General features: G+C 52.0%; 1 protein-coding gene across 1 annotated transcript in view; it reads right to left on the bottom strand.

Moving 5' to 3' along the window:
- Positions 1-219: 219 nt before the first annotated feature.
- MARCHF10 (membrane associated ring-CH-type finger 10) overlaps positions 220-19,502 on the bottom strand; it is a 96,170-nt gene continuing 76,887 nt past the window's right edge. Inside the window, exons 9-12 of the mRNA XM_057713851.1 lie at positions 18,064-18,173; positions 8,228-8,335; positions 3,374-3,416; positions 220-281 (exon numbers count right to left, since the gene is read on the bottom strand). Coding sequence (XP_057569834.1) covers positions 220-281; positions 3,374-3,416; positions 8,228-8,335; positions 18,064-18,173 — 323 coding nt within the window. The remainder of the gene's footprint in view (positions 282-3,373; positions 3,417-8,227; positions 8,336-18,063; positions 18,174-19,502) is intronic.

Raw genomic sequence — 19,502 nt, 5'->3', positions numbered from 1 at the left:
TCGCTTGGCCTGTGCTGTCTGGGACTGGGCTGGTCGCTGTTGCTGTCCATAGATGCTCAAGCCAGGCCCCAAGAAGAGAGTGGCAGAAGGTGAAAAAGATAGCTGCAAACACATTGGTTTCAGTTTCACTAAAGACGAGGAGGAAGGGAGGCTCGTAGGGACATAGGAAGGGTGGCTGGTAGGAGAGGTTTCCACCCAGCTGCGCGGCCAGCTCCCTTGCTAGACGACTCGGCTGTTACTTTCACAAATGCCGCTTTCACCCCCGTCTCCCAACTCGGAACCTGGAAAGCAACAGGATCTCTCAGGCTGTGGAGCCACAGCGGACTCTGGGATCTGTCTTGGAGGGGTGTGGCATCTCTGCCCTTCCTCCCGCCAGCCCCAGGGACCACACACACACACACACACACACACTCCCACACGCTACAGTGCCTCGCACAGTGTGGAGGAGAACAGAGACCCCACAGTCTTTCAGAGATCAAATTGGCTGGACACAGAGGATCATGTGATGGGCGGGAGGGCGAGGAGGCAGTGAGCTGGCAGCGGGGTCAGAGTGGAGGAGGTGGGGTGGGGTGCGGGTTTTTCTTTATTCTTGGGGAAAACTCTTGTTCTCAACATACTTCTTTTCCCATTGGCTTGAGTGAGCACTCCCGGGTGATTTGGAAGCGGTTTCTGACGGGTGAAGAAGGGCAGGGGAGCAGGAATAATCCGTATCCCTCCATCCCTATCTCCACCACAAGGAAGCCCCAGCTGCATCAGCTGCCCCTATTTTTCACCCCTCCTGTTCTTTCCCCCGAATCTAGTTGCCTTGACTTGTGCATATGGGGGGGAGGTGCTCTGGCCCAGCCTTTGGCTTGAAGGCCCTCATGCCTCTCCTGCCCACACCTGTACTGATGGCCGCCGAAGGCATTGCTCTCCTCCCTGGACTTGGACTTGGCTGTGGTGACAGTTATTTGTGCCAGCTGGGAAGCAGTTGTCAGGGGGAGCTGTGTGACAGGGTGTGAGACCTGGGTGCAGCTGCCCAGGGAGTCTCCCCAGCTGCCCTCACCTCTGTGCTGCTTGTGGTATTTTGTGTGTGGCCTCAGTTCCCCGGTTCAGGGGATGGGGTGCCCAGCGAGAGGGTTGGCATGGGCATCACAGAGCTACAAAGAGGCTGGCATCTCTTTGTGCCACCTGGTGTGCTCTGATGTTTTGCCTTTTTCCCTCCCTGTTTACCTGCACTGAGCTAGGGCAGCAGGTCACAGCTGTGACTCAGCTCTGGCAACCCGTCTTAACAAAGCGCTGCCAACCAGGTGAGTCATGCCAGGCTGCCGGGGACCAAAGAAGTGTGGCCCCGGGAGAGGGCGGGAGGCATGCAGATCTGCCCCTGGCCGCCCTGGCTCTTGTGTTGATCATGGCTCTGGCGGGAAGCCAGGCAACGGCGGCGTCTGACCAGCGTGCCAGGACAGTCCCTCTGTGCAGGGCTGCCCCTGCCAGCGTCTGGGGTGTGTGCAGGGCTGGGGGCAGGTAGAGAGGGCCTAGACCTGTTTCCAGGGGAGAATTGGCGGCCCCCACATTGGGACTGGGATGGGGGAGGGGGTGGGTCCTAGAGCTGTCCCAGCTTCTTGAAGAGGGATGTAAGTGACATCAGGGGACCATCTGCCTCGGAGCAACATGGGAAGGCAGGGTCCCCTTGGTGGAGACTCCTTTTTAAGCACCATCCCAGGGGTGCTCTTCTCCTGCCCTCTAGAGACGTCACCCTTCCCTGGGGCCCAGGCGTGGAGCCGGGGTGCCCCTTCCCCATCCCCAGGCGGGGGTGGGGGTGGGAGGTTCTCCATCCTGCTGGGGCCTCCGCGGGCAGCAGGGCGGCAGCGGCCCCCGCTGGGCACTAGGGGTCGCCCCTGCCCAGCCAGACCCACCCGGGCGCGCCCGGCCGCAGCAGGTTTCCCCGAAGCGGGAAGAGCGCGGGCGCCTCCGGGGCGGGGGCTGGGGAGGGGCGCAGCCGGGCGCGGCGCCGGGACCCCGTCCGGGGCCTCGGGCCAGCGAGGCGTCCCGGCCGAGGCGCGGGGGCCCTCTCCGGGGCAGGAGCTCTCGCCGAAGGCCGGGCGCAGCGGGGCTGCGTGCGCCCGCACACAAAGGTCCTTCCTGGACCTCACCGCCCCCTGCCCGCTCTCCCTCCCCGGCTGCCCGAGGGGGAGCAGCCGCTCGGGGTCGGCCCAGGCGACGGCGCCGGGGGTGGGGCCGGCCGCCCCGAGTGGCCCCAGGGCCTTGCGAGGGCGCGCGGGGGGCTGGGCCCCCACCCGGCTCGGCTGGCCCCCCGCGGCCGCGCCCGGGACCGTGCGGGGTCCTTCTGTGAACGGACAGGGGGGCCCTCCCCGCTCTGAAAACGCTCAGCCCGGGTTCTTGGGACTGCGTGCCCTGCGTAACAGGTTGGGTGCTCTAGGGTCGTCATCTGGGCCCCACCCTGCGGAGCTCCGAGCTGGTTCAGCTTCTGCAGGCCGGTCTGTTGGGGGGTTCCCCAAAGCATCACCGTGACCCGCGGCATCAGGATCGCCAGGGACCCACCCCATCGCCTGAAACGGAATCTCTGGGAGGGGCCCAGGAATCTGTATTTTTGGTAAGTTCCCCAGGTGAATCTGATGGCAAAGCCAGCGTGGAAATCGCTGTTCTAAACCTCTTAAGGCAGGCCGTTGTGAAATGTCTCCCCAGAACAGCCTCTGAGGATGGCATTGTCAGCCCTCCACCAGTTCACTGTAATATTTATTCTCCCAGCTGATGAAGAAGTTCTTCCCGAGCCTGACCGCCAACCTGCCTGCTTTAATTGAGCACGTTGGCTTCAGTTGGGTTTTCTATGGGATACTGAGCCTGCTTGAAGACAGCTGTCCTGCCCTCTTTGACCTTTTCCAACACCTGTTTTCCTTGCTCAACTTCTGAATCCAGCAGACCCACTTGATTGGGCCAAATAGTGAGAAAACCCAGTAAATCCAATACAGGCTTGTGAATAACTGTGGCCCCCTTAGGTAATGGCTAAACAGCGCCCTTTCGGGGTTTAGAAGAAAACTCGGGAGGCTCCCCAAGTGCTGGATGCTGGAGAATCCCAGCAGAGGAAAAGGAGAAAACCTGCAGCAAGTTATCCAACGCCTGAGGAGACTGCCCTCTTTTTGTTGGCCTTTCCCCTTGCTTTCAGGATGAATTAAAATTCCTATCTCCTCTGCATCCAGCGTACTTGGACATGCCTTCCCAGTTGCTGCAGCTAGTTTCCCAAGCTTTGCGGGGTTATTTTTGCCTCTGGGTGGTGGTCGTTGCCTCCTTCCGCACGATTAGGTTCAACACGGCCACAGAAAGCGAGTACATTAGCAAACACCCTCAACGTGGCAGGACTGATCCCCAAACCTACTTTCATTTTCTTCCGGTCTGGGTTGTGGGTCATTTCTTGACCACTATGAGAAAGAAGACAATGAAAAATGAATCGTTTTTCCAAAGCAATTGTGAACAGATGTCTAATTCCCTAGTCACGGGCATGTTCTAGGAATCCCTTACATCACCTTAAAGAGGCAGAGAAAATGTGTGGAGGTGCCGAGGGCAGTGTTGATATTCAGCACCTGTGGGGCTTAGGCTCACCCTAAAGACAGCCTCAGCGATGGCCCCATAGCCCAGATCACCTTCGCTGCTTCGGGGCTTCTAAATTTGGCAGCGTGACCAGACTTGCTTCCTTTCAGCAATTGATCTGAATAGCAGAATTCCATCCTGATGGTCAGAATCACATTTACAGGCCGTGGGGGTGAAGGCGGTGCTAATTGGCCACTCGCCTCACCACTGGCTTTTAAACAATCGGTCGTATTCTCTGCCTGGCAGGAAGCCGCGGGCCCATCAGGGCTCTGGGCTCCCTCTTTGTTCTGACGTTATGGCATCTTACGCCACAATAAGAAATACTGTGTACTCTGTGGGAGCCCATTGTGCCAGGCTGCAAGGATGTGGTGCAGAGGGGCTGGTACTCTACACCCCCCCCCCCCCACCCAGGGCTTTGTGACAGGCTGGGGAACAAAACAAGGGGTGCTGGACTCTGCTACTGAGGCAACTGCCTGGCCAGTGTGGAGGCAGCTGTGGCCCCTGGGTCCCTCTCGCCAGAAGGCCAGGGGGAGGGCAGGAGAAGGATGGGGTTTCTCCTAGAGCAGCAGTCCTGGTTACCTGGTAAATTACACATCGGGACTGTGCTAGCGACAGCCTCCATCTTCTCCAGGCTGCCTCTAGGTTCTGTGCCAGATGATGGCCTCTTCCTAAACCAACTCTCACACAGCACCAGGAAGCACCATCTTGGTGAGCAGGGACGATTTCCCCACTGTACCTCACTCTGTGCCCACCTAAACCTGCCCCCCATCTCCAGTGCTCTCCCTGTGGGCCCCCTCACCCTATCCCAGTGCTGCAGCCACCCCGCTGGGCTCTTCCCCCTCCAGCCCACCCTCCAAACGGCCCCTCCTGTTCTCTCTCAGAAATGCAGATCTCCCAGCCTGCCAACCCCAGGCTAGAAAGCCTTCAGTGGCCTGCCAGAGCCGCACACAGAGACCCTTCGCATCCTGCCTCATTTCCTGGCCACGCTCAGCTCCTTGACTTTCCCAGACACGCACGTCTTTTCCTTCCTGAGCCTTGGCGTTCCCTTCTGCGTGGAATGCCCTTCCCTCCCCAGCAACCCTGGTCCGAGACTCAGCTCAAGCTTCACCTCCTCAGCTGGTCAGTTGACAAGAGCTATCATGGAAGCAGCTTTGCCACCAGGCTCCCAAAGCAGTGGAAAGACTGATGGCAAAGAGCACAGCCTAACTGAGTTAGAAGCAAGGCCTCTGAAACGGCTTGTGTCCCTGAAGGCCCTGCCTGGAGGGTCTGTCCTGGAGAAGGGGTGGAAGGAGGGGGCTGAGAACGGTGGCCCCTCGAGTCCTCTAACTCTGCTCTGTGTTCCTCCCCATCTGGCTCCATCTCCTGTCATGACGCAAGGTACATTTTTTGATACTCTTGATTATATGTCCATCTCTTTAGACTCTGAGTCCCTTTTAGGCAAAGTGTGTCTTGATCATCTTTGTATTTCCAGGATCTAGTTTTGAACCTGGCACGTAGCAGGCACGCAGAAAATGTTTGAATACATAAATATGCCTTGACCTTGGGACGGTTCCTTTACCTAGAATACCTTTTTCTCTCTACAAATTTGTACTATCGCTTTATCCAAAGCATAACTCAAGACTTGCCTCCTGGAAGAAGCAGGTGTTGGTTTATTAGCTCATTGTTTGAGCATCCGAAAGTTACTGAGAACCTACTATGTGCCAGGCATTTTCTGGGCACTGGAGGACTGTGGTGTACAAGAGAGACAAGGGTTCTGTGTCCCAAGTTGCAGACGACCACATCCTCCCCCTGCCCCACCCCGCAGCCCTCAGCAGTCCACATGCTTATCTGGCAGTAATTTAGCAAGTTTGTAATCACTCAGTGGAGCATCCGTCGTGCCTGGGGCTTGGTCAGCAGTCAAATACGATTCACTGTGTGTCCAGCATCACGAGAGACAGGTGTAGAAGCTCTGGATTTGCCTTCAAAACGCTCACAACCTCAATGGGGACACAAATTCCTTGTTATGGGATCACTGGAAGCCCCAGGAAGCCACAGTCAGGGGAGATCGTGGGTTGTCAGTATCACAGCCGCTGAGAATTTCCTGGGTCCACTGGTTCTCTTGACCAAGGGTTACTTTCTGATTATGAACTGGTTTTTCTAAATATGTGAGTCTCATCGTCCCACTTGATCATAAGCTCCTCAGTGAAAGGGGCCTCATGGCATCATGTCTGGTAGCCACGTTCCCAGGTTCCCATCTCAGCACCTGATACAGGCCAGGGCATGAATAAGGGAGTGAATGAATGACCACCACCATCGACAGGCGTTCACCACTGGGTGTCATACTGAGACACAGCCAGAAGCCGGAGTGAATGGGTTTTCCGGTTCTGGTAGGTAAAGGAGAGGGAAGGAAGGTTTCTTTCCCATCGTAGCGCCTCTCTTTTGCTAAATGTTACCTTTAGAGTCTGAGCATTCTCTGCAAGAAAATACTGAGACTCAAATCCAGAAGAGCGTGAATTTGACAGAAGGCACTTGTTTTCCCAGTTCCATCTGGGTACTTTTTAAAAAATTAATTAATTAAGGCTGCGTTGGGTCTTCATTGCTGTGCTCTGGTTTTCTCTAGTTGCAGTGAATGGGGGCTACTCTTCGTTGTGGTGCACGGGCTTCTCACTGTGGTGGCTTCTCTCGTTGCAGAGCACATGCTCTAGATGCACGGGCTTCAACAGTTGCAGGCTTAGTAGTTGCGGCTCACTGGCTTAGTTGCTCTGCAGCATGTGGGCTCTTCCTGGACCAGGGATTGAACCCATGTCTCCTGCATTGGCAGGCGGATTCTTAACCACTGCGCCACCAGGGAAGTCCCGTTTGGGTACTTCTTAACTGGTTATTTGTACCGGTTATTGCTTGGCAATTTCGATGGGTGAGATCTAGTTCAGGGAATCTCAAGTTACACGTAACCTTGTGGTGAGAAAAGTCCCCCCTGGTTCCCAGCTTGCTCCCGGCATCCCTTACTCCTTCTCTGGGATAGCTTTACCAGAACGTTCTCTAGAGTCAGTGCTTTAGGGCCTCGGTTTTCACACAGTGAGTTGTACTGTTTGTTGCCTTCTCTTGTGTGCTTTGCGGTCCTGGAGGCTAATGTCCCTTTGCATTTGTTTGCTGATGCTGTGGCCATCTGTAACCTCTATCAAACCCTGGGTGCTTTGAAGTTCAATGTACAATAAAAAGTTCATTAAAAAGATGTGGAATCATGAAAATGAGGTTACAGAAACGTTAAACAAAGGATCATTTCCTGCTTCCTGTTCTTTTTTTTTTTTTTTTTAATGTATTTCTCTGGGGAATTTATGTCACCATTAAAACTACGGAAGAGCGAAAGGAAGGACAGGCCTGGGTCAGAAGGAGGGTGAGATTCCTGAGGAGATCATCTTGGCAAAGACCCAGCTGGTTGTCTTAATTGAGAGCTTAGGGTCTAAGGGGAGAACTGAAGCCAGAAAGATGTAGGGACAGATCTCGAATTCTTATGACTAGTGGTTTTGAACCCAGCATTTCTAGTGGGGATGGCTCCAAGCCGATCACCGCGGCCACCAGTGGTACGAGGACTGGGGCCATGTCGGGAGCACTTGGAGCCACTGGGATCCAACCTCCAGGCAGTAACTGGCGCCTGCAGATGCTCCTTGCGCACTTGAGGTAGAAGAGGAGAGACACAGAGAAGAAAGTGAAGAGAAAGAGAGGTCCATGGGATAGGGGGGCAGAGCATCACTAGACCTGCCTCGTGGCCCCATCGGTGGCCTGTCCACTGCCACACTGGCTTGCTTTCCAGTAGCGACCTTCTGACATGAGCAGAGGTCGAGTTCCAAGCCTGAAGGGGTGTCCTGGGAACGCCTGGCATGGCCTTCAGGTAAGGGAGGTGCTCCTGTCCTGCCAGTGCTCTTTCCTGGCCTGGCCACAGGGAGGCATCTAACCAGGAGGGCAGTCCCTTGGGGCTCAGGCTTCTGACTTGACAACGGCCCAATGTACTTGTATATTTCAGAGGTTGGCCTGTCCGTTTCCCGCGTTTTGGTCGAATAGCAGATCTAGGCTTCTCCCTCCATGTCATGTGGCCTCCTCGAGGGCTGCAGTCCTCTTATTAAAGGAAGGGCAGCCACAGATGGTCAGTCCTGGTCGTCACTTCTCTAATGACAGATGGGACCCCATCAGCACCTTTGTTTCTCGCTGTATGCACACACACAGACACTCAAACAACATACCCTGGGATCCAAAGCAAAATAAACAGCTCCCCTGGTGGTGGGGGAGCGGCAGGGAAGGTTCCCATTTCTCATGGACCCTCCTTGCTTGGGAGGTGGGCACCCACAGGTGATGTATACCTGGTCCCCGCAGCCTTGCTGGCCTCTATTTTGGGGGGCAGATATCCCTAGAGATTCATTTGCTTAGGTGACCATTAATGACCATTTAATTACTACTCATGTTTAATAGTTAACAATCCCGTGACTGTCACTTTTCAGGCAGAAGGCCACTGTGCCTATACCAAGCAGCCACTGAGTCTTAGTCCTGGTGATGACAGTGCCATATCCCACCAGCTGACCCTGAGGACCTCAACAGATGCACATCTAATAAACCGCAAGGCAAGGTTAGTGGGGCTGCTGCCGGACGGTCCAGGCAGGGCCAGACTCACTCTCTCTCTTGCAGCCCGGTTGAGTCTCATGAGTTCTGCAAACCTCTGTTCATAGAGATGAAGCAGCAGCACCAGGTACAGGCCTGAGTTCACCAGCTCGTTTTGTGCCTACGTGTGGATGAGAAAGCTCTTAAGTTCATCTGTAACATATTCATGGTCTGAATCATGGGGTGGAGGGTACAAGGCCAAGAGGGGACAAGAAATAGGACAAGAGCCCAAGCCCCAAGGCAAGGCCTGCCCTGAGGAGGCCAGAGAACAGAGCAGAAAGGGGTCCAGGGTGGAGGCCCGGCAGCTGTCCGGGAATCCTTTTTGGCCTCGTGGAGGATGCCTGAAAAAGCTCCAGGCCTAGCCCGAGGCCATGGACATTTACTGAGCAGTTACCTGCCAGGGCCTTGAGCTGGGTGTTTGGAGAACACAGGGCAAAAGGTCTCAGCTCCCAGCTGGGACCCCATCCTGTGATGTGGGAGAGAGCACCTCGTTCAAAGATGGCTCCAGTATTAGCAGGATGTCTCGACGGCCATGAAGGAGATGCAAAGGGGAAGAAAGAGTCTGGTTGCGTGTGATGTGGGGGACAGTGTCTTTGGTCCTAAAAGGATGGGAGGGACTTTGGTAGGTGGCTCTGGGAGACATTCGCGGCCTTTCAGACAGAGGCACTGCACGCTGGCAAACACATGGGGGCAGAGCCTATGTTGGGCAAAATTCTTTACTCACTGTTGTGGCTGGAGTATATGGGGAGGATGTTTGTTTTGAATTTTTAAAAAATCTTGGCATGGGCTGGGGAGACGGTAAGGTGGGGACCATGTCAGGAAGGACCGAAACTTTGGATGTCATGCTGTGTATATGTCCGTGTGAGGCTGCTGGCCTCTGAGTAGGGGAGTGAACAGGATGAGAGGTGTGTCTTAGGAAGGCAGACTTATCTGCAGGGGAATCTGGGACACAGGTGCCACAGGGGTGGGAGGGGGCACTGGATTTTCCTAGATCCCTCATTTGCCCAGAGGAAGGGCCTGGGGCCTTAGTTCTGTACGTTTCTCCCTTTACAGTTGGGCTTAATGATGGCCTCACCTAGGGGTTCCCCGACTCCCCACCTGCCCTGGATGCTCTATTATCATTTTACCCCCAGAGAGTGCATGCCCGACAGGGTCTAAGCTGGTACTGTAAACCTCAGGGCCTTTGTGCGTGCTCTTTCTCGTGCTGTCTGTTGGCTTATTTTTGTGCCTCTGTTGTGACTGCTCCTCTGCCGCTTTCCACCTTTCTAAGGCTGTGTCCACGACGTCCTTTACAGCTGTCACAATGTCACCTCCTCGCGGAAGGCTTCCTGATGATCCTCGTTTGTTCCAGTCACTCCTCTCTGAGTCCTAAGCATTTGTCTTGACTCTGTACGCAGCATCTTGCACTTGTTAATGTTTTTGCTTTTTCTCGTTGAGGGGGTTGTGTTGTGTTTTCCTCACTGGTGCTGAGAACACAGGGAGGTTCCCGGGGAGGACCTGGTCGTCTGGCCAACCATGGTGCCTCTGTCCCTGGCTCCTTTGGCAGTCTGTCCTGCAGAGTCTTGCCCTGTGCACCTGCATCGACCCTCAGTAAATTCACGGATTAGTGATGACTCCTCCCCGCCTGCCGCTTTATTCCCCCATCTGTCCTCGTGTCAGGTCTCCAGGGTGGGGGGACCAGGGTGGGCCAGACGGTGCTCAGGAAGCCCCAGGGGACTAAAATCCCCGGCAGAGGGCATGGCCCTTGACATCACCCTTGGGAAAGGTCGGCACTGTGACCGTTTTCCCAGGAGAACTGAAGCTTGGACCTGACACAGAGAGCATCTCAGCGCCTCCTCCCTCCTTCCTCAGTGGCCCGAGGTGCTTCACGGGCCCATCTTCCTGTTCCCATCCCGTCCAGGGCAGCTCAGGAAGCTGGCACAGAACACACCTCTTCTAGGACAAAACAGCTGCCAGAAAAGGTGCCCATGCTGAGTAAAGATCGATGTGCTCTTCCTTCCGCATCGGGGCCAGCTCTGGATCTTGGTGACCGCTGGCCCCAAGGTCACTGCTCGAGTCTCCTCCACCTCCCTACAGACCTGTCTTTAAAGGCTCTAGTCCACTGTCCTTAGCAGTTCACCTCCTATTTTTAGCCCTTCTCTTCTGACCTTGGCCTAGAACAGGCAGAGAGGAGGTTGCTTGTTTCTACTTTTTTCTGTGTTAAGGGACTCCTCCTACCTTCCCCAAGAGTCAGTGCCTCCTCTGCGGCCTGTCTCAGGAGCCACCGCCTCTGGGAAGCCTTCCCGACCTACCTACGGTTCAGCTGCTCCACACAAACCAAGCCTCGTCCCTCGTGTGCTTTCCCCGGTGTGGCGGCTTCCCGTGAGCTCCTGGTGGCTCTCTCTCCCCAGAGCTCGCGTCCCCGGGAAGCCTTTCTGCTCAGAGACACTCCGAGGCATAATGGCAAATCAATCAGCTAGAAAATGGCTTGGAACTATCAGGTTAGTCAAAGCGTTCAGGGAAATCATTTACTTTTTATGACTCCATAAGACCCGGAGGCATACAGATGGGAAAATATCCACTAATGTTTTCTGCAGATCATTTGAGAAGTCACTTCCAGCAGATTGTGTCTCTTCTCTGGTCTGTGGGAGGGAAGCTGTCACTCGGTGCCATCAATCTCCCTGGCCGGGCTCCTTTACGTGCGCCCTTTGCAGAGCCTGTGATGCCGGACCGAAGGGCCGGGTCGGCCAATACGTGCCGGCGTTTCATAGGTAGCTCAGGCTCATCCTTTAGACTCTAAGCCACACGTGGGAGGGATTCGTTACCAGAAAGAGTTCCATCCGTGGTGTCTGTTTGGCAAGGGCAGCATGAGCTAGTTTTTGGAGTGTGATTTATTGGCTCTGTTCCCTCCCCTCCCCCCCCATTGCCTCACACTTTGCTGCCCACATGCAGCGGCGGAGGTGGGGGGTGGGGAGAATTTCAGGGGAGGGGGAGGCATGTGAAGCAGGGGAGGGGAGCTTGGGAGCGCTCAGCCCACCTGCCCGATGTTTTTCTTCCTTTTCTGCTGCCCCTTCATCTTGTAAAAATTCATTTCGGCCGAGAGATTTGCTACAGACGGAAATTCTCAACATAATCCGCTTGAAGAAACAGCCTGGATGAACGTTCTGTCAGGTCTTCAGATATGGTCATGGGTTGCTCCCAGGTGTGAGGGTGATTAGGTGACTGCGTGTGTCCAAGGACATCTGTCCGTGGCCAAGATGGAGCGAGGTCAGGCCTGTGCTTCTGAGCAATGACAGCCGGAGGCCCGCTGAGCCCCTCCTGTGCGGCCGGGCTGAGATGGCAGGAGCATGTCTCCGTCACGCAGGGGCCTGGGCCCCCAGAATGGGCAGCCTGGGGCCACCACGCCCTGCAGTGTTGGGCAAAGACTTTTAACTGCGTTAAAGGCATTATGGCAAAATGAGCTAATACGAGTGGACATGGTATTTCAAAAAACAAAAAGCATCCAACAAGAGGCAAGAACTAAACTAGGATTCAGCGCAAGGACCACATGTGCCTTGCCTGCCCCTGTGCTCCTGGTGCCTGGCCCGTGCCTGGTATATGATGTGTGCTCAGTAAATACATGCACGGATGAAAGAATGAGGGGAAAAATGTATAGTTTTGGACTAGTGATGACTTTTGGCTCTAGTGGCCCCAGCTTTAACGTATATCAGAATTACTGAAAGGGCCTTTTAAAATGCGGTTGCCGGGCACCGCTTTCCCCAGATGTTGATTCAGTGGGTCTAAGTGGGGCCCAACAATGTGCTTTCTAAGAAATCCTAGGTGATGCTGTTGCCACTGGTCTGGCCACCACCTGTCTTTTTAAAAAATTAATTAATTTTTGGCTGCGTCAGGTCTTAGTTGCGGCACACAGGATCTCCATTAAGGCATGCAGGATCTTTTGCCGTGGTGCATGGGCTTCTCTCTCATTGTGGTGTGATGGTTTTCTCTTCTCTAGTTGTGGTGCACGGGCTCCCAGGGTGCATGGGCTCTGTAGTTTGCAGCATGCAGACTCTCTAGTTGAGGCGCAGGAGCTCAGTAGTTGTGGTGAATGGGCTTAGTTGCCATGTGGCATGTGGGATCTTAGTTCCCTGACCAGGGATCGAACCTGCATCCCCTGCATTGGAAGGCGGATTCTTTACCAATGGACCACCATTGAAGTCCCTGATAACCTATCTTTGAGAACCCCTGCTCTAAACTAAGGATCAACAGTTGGTAGCTAGTAAACTGACTCTGGCTTGTGGATGTGCTCTGGTTTCTGGTTGGAAGGAAGGAAGGGAGGGAAGGAGGGAGGGAGGACGGAAGGACATGAACTTCTTCCATTGGAGAGCGTATTTGCCATCTTGCCGCAATGGCCACCTCTCCCGATTGATGACACTTGGGAGATTCTGATCATTTGTGACCTGCCTGGCCTCTATGGCATTTGAGTGTACAGTCTGTAACCTAAACTGTCTTAAACCTGTTTTCTCCTGGTCCATTTTGGAACCTGGTACATTCCTTGGAGCTCTCCTTGTTGCCATCCAGGAGTTCTTCCTTCTGCTCAGAAACCAAGTGCCCCAACCAGAGTTAAGGATGAGTCCTACCTCCAGGTTAAAGAGCACACACACGGGGGAGACGTGGAGTTGCTTCACAGGTGGCGCTACTGGGAGGTGGGCAGTGGGTGAGGAATGCCTGCTGCGCTAAATTTTCAGGCATCTTTGAGTAAGGGCGGGGGTGAAGTGCTGCCAGCCACGTGGACCACCCATGCCTGCAGCCCAAGGAGCTTAGTCCAGGTCCTGGGGCCCCCTGGGCTGCTTTAGTCTCATGGGTCACTCTCCAGACAGCCTATAGGAGCTCCTAATCCAGCTGCTTGAAGCCTGGTAACAAGCCTTGACCCAAGGGAAATACTCAATGCCTGAGAGATGGAGGGATAATCAGATTTCAGTGTTAGAGGCCGTGGGCAGCATTCCCACTGGCCCTACTCAGGTGCATTGAACCAAACCAGGGAAACATGCTAATCCAAGCCCCTCCACACCTCAGAGACCACTGACAGTGCTAACTGGGCACCTACTGGGCACGTCCACTCTCTGTGGTCAGATGCTGAGTGAGGCATCTGTCTCCCATGTGGGGAGGGGGCTTTGCCCCCAGTGAGTCTGTGTGGAGGGCTCACTCCTCTTTATCCTCTCTGGTCTTAAATGGTTCTTCCATGGGGAGGGCTTCTCTGGTCCTGAGAGCAGGTCAGGCCTCTCTGTGGCTGTTCCCACAGCTGCCTGTCCACTCCGCTCTGATCCTCCCACACCAGGGTCACTGCCTGGTGACCCACTTCCCCACTCTAAGGCAGTGACTGTGTTGGCCTTGGGCACTGCCTATCTCCCATCACAGCATCTGACATACAGCAGGCACTCAGCATGTCCTAAAAGCTAATGAGTTAAGGACTTCCCTGGTGGCGCAGTGGTTAAGAATTCACCTGCCAACAAAGGGGGCGCGGGTTTGAGCCCTGGTCCAGGAAGATCCCACATGCTGCAAAGCAACTAAGTCTGTGCGCCACAACTACTGACCCTGCGCTCTAGAGCCCGTGAGCCACAACTACCGAGCCCACGTGCTGTAACTACTGAAGCCCACGCGCCTAGAGCCCAAGCTCCGTAAGAAGAGAAGCCACCGTGATGAGAGGCCTGCGCACCACAATGAAGAGTAGCCCCCCGCTCTCTGCAACTAGAGAAAGCCCACGCGCAACAACGAAGACCCAATGCAGCCAATAAATAAATAAATAAATTTATCTTTTAAAAAAGTCTTTAAAAAAAGTTAACGAGTTAAACTTTTATGTTACATGTACTTTGCTACACTTAAAAAAGAAATTGACCCCTAGTCCCATCCCCGACCAATGAAATCAGAATCCCCAGGGCTGAGCCCGGGCATCAGCATTTTGACATACAGACACACAAAGACATGCAGCTAAATGTTCATTTCAATTATGGGAGACGTTAGTGTGTTTGTGATTTTTATAACCCGAAAAACTAACAAACAACCTCACAAAAAGCTAAATGGGAAAAATGCACAAGAAAATAAGTTAGTGAGTTAGCATGCTAGCTAGTTGAGGTTCAGTGCGGGCCAGCCTGAGCTGAAACCAGTTCTAAGCCTCTTCTGGTTTTGACTCTTTCTTGGTACATGTCTGTGTTTGGCATCAGCTACCCTGCTTCTCAAGAAGGGAACCTGTCTGCCCCGGAGTGAACGGCGCTGAGGGTTGGCTGAGAGAGCCCAGAGGAGCCAAGGTTTGGCAGTCGGAGGAAGGGCCTGGCCCTCGGAAGCACAGATGTGCACATCAACCTACTGGCCAGGTCGAGAGTCTCCCACCTGGGGACCCGTGGAGGTTATATCTCATCTTCAGTATCTTTGCGCTAAATGACAGTTACTCCAGTCTTCATCCATGGAGAGTGTCTGAACTTGTCGAAGTCACACTTCCCTGGTGTCTCAGGTCTAACTCAGACTGTTAGCAAACAGACACTATGAAATTCACCACGGGCCATCGGAACAGTCAGAACTGCCGTAAAAGTGTGAGCCCTCAGCTGCTTCCCATCGGTGGATAAACATTGCATGTTGGTTCCCGGGACCTTTGTTCTCCCACCAGGTGGGTCTGTCAGTCTGGTTTCTCCCTGCGATTATAATGAAGGGCATTTTCAAAAGGCTTTGACGGCCTGTCAAGTTCTCGCTGAAACTGATTTAAACCCTTTTCTGCTTTCATGTCGCGTAATTACTGTGCTGGGTAGTTTCCATTTTCCCCTCCAGATCCACTTCCCACCCTGCTCTGCGGCCGAGTGGCTGATCTCAATGGGTTGCGTTAACTAGGCGCCCGGGTCCTCTGGCTCCCCACTGGGTTCAGCCAATGGGAGGCCCTGGCAGGAGACCAGAGGGCGGGAGGAGAGAGAGGCTGGGGTAGTCATTCCCATCGCTTCCTCTGTGCCGGGCAGTGGTGTGGCCTGGCAGCTTTCCCTGACTCGCAGGCTGGGGCTAGCTCTCTCCTGTAGCCACAGCCCTCCTGACCCTGGTAACTGCCCCCCCCCCCCTTGTCACTGCAGGCCTAGGAGTGGTCAGTTGCTGGTCTCAGGGTGCCTGGTCATTCCTTGTTGCTCTTTTCCTATCCACAATGAAGATTCAGCTCTCATCACTCACCCCTTTTGCATGTGCCACCCTCTCTTTCCTGCCCAGACCCTGGCTGACGCAGTTACTTTCATGGTTCTTTTTAGAATGTGCCCGCAGCCTGTTCTCTTAGCTGGTAGGATGCAGTGAGGCTGAGGTTACGGGTATGGCCCCTGTGTGGGCCAGTTGGCTTTGTTCAGCCATGGATTCTATCCTGGTCCTGGTACATTTAGCTTTCTCCCTTGAGTCCAAAGAGGTTGGGTATCTCGGGGGCTGTTAAACGGTGTTTCTCAATCACCAAGAGTCTTCTTTGCTCAGGCACTGTCTTAGGTGATGTACTGGGGTCTTTTCCTACATTCAGTCCTTTGGGGGTAGGAATTATCATCTCCTACTTCCTACAGATGAGAGAACTGAGATCCAGAGAGGATCCAGGTCTCAGGGCCACTTTGGGGAAGGGAATAGGATTTAGGTTCACATCTTAGTCAAAGCTGGTATGCTTTTTGGTGGGGTGGACTGCCTCGGGCTACATGTGTGCAAACGTTTTAGTACAACTGGAAAATTTGCTGTTAGTCAGTTCTACAAGTGCCACCGGTGCCAACAGTATATGGTGGTGGTGGCAGCTTCGCAGAGGGAGAACAAGGAGAAAATGCTTGGCACCAACAGGGATCTTTACTAGACAAGGCTTTCCCCTGGGCTGCACGGAGGTGGCGATACCTGCAGACCATTCTAGTGGGATTCAGGTAACACAGCCTCTCTGGTCTTGTCCTTCTTGGGAAGTCCCGCAGGCTCCACTTCCTGAAATAATCTGTTCTTTGAAATGACTGCAGAGAAGCTGCCTGCATCTGGCTGGCACCCTGACCTCAGGCATTCAGAGGGCCTGGTTCCTTTCAATCGTTTGACTCCAACATCCTCAGGGTCCAAGAATGCGAGTCGCTTCTGTTTTTCCTCTCAGAGCTCAGTGCCTGGGGGTTGACTGAGTGATTTGAGACCCTCAGGCCTCAAAATGTAGGGACTCAAAATACTGAATTGTTTTCTCAGGAAATTATTTTTTTTCTTCCTTTTTCTCCCTCTCCCTCCTCTCAACTTCCTGATGCCCAATCTTCAAGGTTGGGATGGTGTTATGTCCATTATATCATGCTTACTGGTTGTGTTATTCAAATCTCCTTCCTCCCTTCCTTCTTCCCTCCCTTCCTTCCTTTCTCTCTCTCTCTATCCCTTCCTTTCCTTTCCTTTCCTTCCTTCCTTCCCTTTCCTTTTCTTTCTTTCCTTCCTTCCTTCCCTTCCTTCTTCCTCCCTTTCTTTCTTTCTTGTCTAAAAATCCTTAGGATTTTAAAAAGGTAACTACAGGATCACCCACACTCACAGGCACCCTTTTGACTCAGCTGTGCTTTTTGCAAAAAAAAAGGTCTGGATACAGACAGGCTAACGATCTGAAACCCAAACTGACTGCTTGGAAGAGTGACATTTTCGTTGCTAACAATGATTTTATAGTTTTTAAATTATGGGCCTTACAGTCGTGGTTATTAATCATTTTTTTTCTAATTGCGTGATGAGGGAGGTCAGTCTTAAATTATAATAGTAATGATGGGTTATTTTCATTTGATAAATATCTGTCGACTGCTTGTTATGTGCATGGCATCTTCCAGATCAGCACCACCCGGGAGAAATACAGTGTGAGCCACCAATGCAAGCCACACATGTAACTTGAAAATTTCTAGGAGCCACATTAAAGAAGTAAAAAGAAACTGGTGAAATTAATTTTAACAATATATTTTACCCAATATATTTTAAATGTTATCATTTCAACATATAATTAGTATAAGTTATTTATGTGATATTTTACTCTTTTTTTTTTTTTTTTTGTACTAAGCCTTTGAAGTTTGGTGTATAACACAGCGCACGTCAACTGGAAGTAACCACTTGTTTGTGAGCTACCTGTGGCTTGTGGCTTCCATACTGGGCAGTACAGTTCTACATAGAGGATTGTTTGCCTGAGAATTGGGTAATGAACTATTATCTTGGGCATTAATCACCTTCCCACCCAAGGTTAACTCTTTCACAGTATTAGAATTGCAATCCAAATGCCCCAGGAGAATTAATTCACAAGGTGTTAAAAAGCACACAGTAGGGGAATTCTCTGCTGGTCCAGTGGTTAGGACTAGGCGCTTTCACTCTGGAGGGCCTGGGTTCAATCCCTGGTAAAGGAACTAAGATCCCATAAGCCAAGCAGCACAGCCCCCCCCCCCCCCCAAAAAAAAAGAAGCAGCAGCAGCACACAGTAGGTGCTTACTACATGTTTTTAAACCTTGAGCAAAGCAGTTCCCTATTACCCCAGAGTTACTTAATGTATAAATTGGGGACTATTTCTTCTAAGACCCTGATTTTTTTTTTCTCTTGTCGTTATTAAATTATTTCAGCAAATTTGGGTGTGTAGCTTGCCAGACTGCTCCTATTTCTGTGTGTCCAGTCAGCTACTGTTGCTTCTTACTTTGTCCGTGACAGCAGTGGGACCTCAACCTAGGGCAACAAAGTCTTCCTACCCTCCAGTAGTTCAATTTAGTAACAGACCTTCTCAGAGAAGCAAGCTACATTAGGAGACTCCCAGACTCACCGCCTGCACAGGACTTCTACGTTCCTTGTATCAGGGAAGGAGTTTTCTCCTACCTTATACCTCTACCCGACTCTAGCTGCGGACCCAGAGCGGGTGTGAGTGGCTCTTACCTGTGACTGCTGGTGCTTCCGGTAGAACTCCATCATGTTAAAATCATCCAGGTCGACCAGCAGGCTTTGCTTACACATCTCACAGGTCTTCACGGCACCAAGATCTGCTCCTTAAATTAAAGAATTTTGTTACATGTAACCCTTTTGGTGTTGACATTTTGAGAGCGAATTTGTGTGTGTGTATGTGTGTGTTAGGAATTCTGAGGATGGTGGCCTTATTTTTAAAGTCAGTCATCTTCTGTAGAAAATGACCTTGAACCTGAGATCTGAAAAATTTCCTTTGTCGTCATTTTCATTATTATGCAAGCTTCCTGTAAGTGAAATTCCTGTGACTTTTAAATAACGGGTCTCACTTTTTGTTTAAATATAAACATATTGGTTCATAAAATTGCAATTACTGTGTGGAGGCTGAGAGTCTGTAATCCAAGTGTTTGCCAGAAGAGTGAATATTGGGTCTATGCTACTGTTGTTTTTCCTGGCAGATCTAACACTGGTCCAAGCAAATAAATTAGTATGGACCAAATTGATGGCAGGAGCTGTCCTCCATCTGTGGCTTAAAAATCTGCCTTTACTCCTGCCCAGGTGACTTCCTGCCTGAGAAGAGTGAGGGATGCTGGGGTATAGCAGTATCTGGGGCCAACACTTGAGCCTGAGCTCAGCCTCATTTGGGAAAAGAAACAAGAGAAGGTTTCCTTTGTTGCTGTTTGTTTTTTGTTTTTTGTTTTTTTTTTAATGTGAATTCTAGATCAGCACCTTTTCCTCTGCTAATCCTATTCTCCAATGCAAAGAGGAACTTGCAGATCTACAGCTGTTATGTCTAAGCAAACGTGATGCCATAAGTCTTTTCTCCCTGGTGTAAGTGCTGCATTTTGGCTAATGACATACTGGTGTTTTTTTTTTTTTTTTTTTTTTTATGCATTAGAAAACAGAGGACTGGGAATTCCCTGGTGGTCCAGTGGTTAAGACTCTGGGCTTCCACTGCATGAGGGCTGGGTTTGATCCCTGGTTGGGGAACTAAGATCCCACAAACCACAAGGCGCGGCCAAAAGAAGGAAAAAAGAAAAGGAGAAAACAGAGGACTAATCTGTTACTTGAATTTATTTCGTAAAGATAGGGTTTGTGCAGTTTTATACTCCAGTTCTACTTTTCCCCGCTGGGGATGCAAAGAGGTAGTAAATAATAGAGAATTTCAAAGGACAAGGATGCACAGTGATCCCTTATCTGCATTTTGTTGGCTTGATTTTTTATTTTTTTAATTTTTTTTTAAGCATCATTCTGTAATATTTAAGGCTATGGAAGGTCCCATGTGTCCTCCAATCTAATCCTGCCAATCACACCCAGACCAGCATTGGCATTTACAAGCGTTTAGCAGTACTTTCATCACACATCTCATGAGTAATTTTTTTCTGTGCTAGATGTTTAATTGGCCCAAATTTCTC

Source organism: Hippopotamus amphibius, chromosome 17 (assembly GCF_030028045.1).
Source record: "Hippopotamus amphibius kiboko isolate mHipAmp2 chromosome 17, mHipAmp2.hap2, whole genome shotgun sequence".
Classification (NCBI taxonomy): Eukaryota; Metazoa; Chordata; class Mammalia; order Artiodactyla; family Hippopotamidae; genus Hippopotamus; species Hippopotamus amphibius.
The sequence above is the reverse complement of the archived record's forward strand: the minus strand, read 5'-3'. Positions and strand labels throughout refer to the sequence as shown.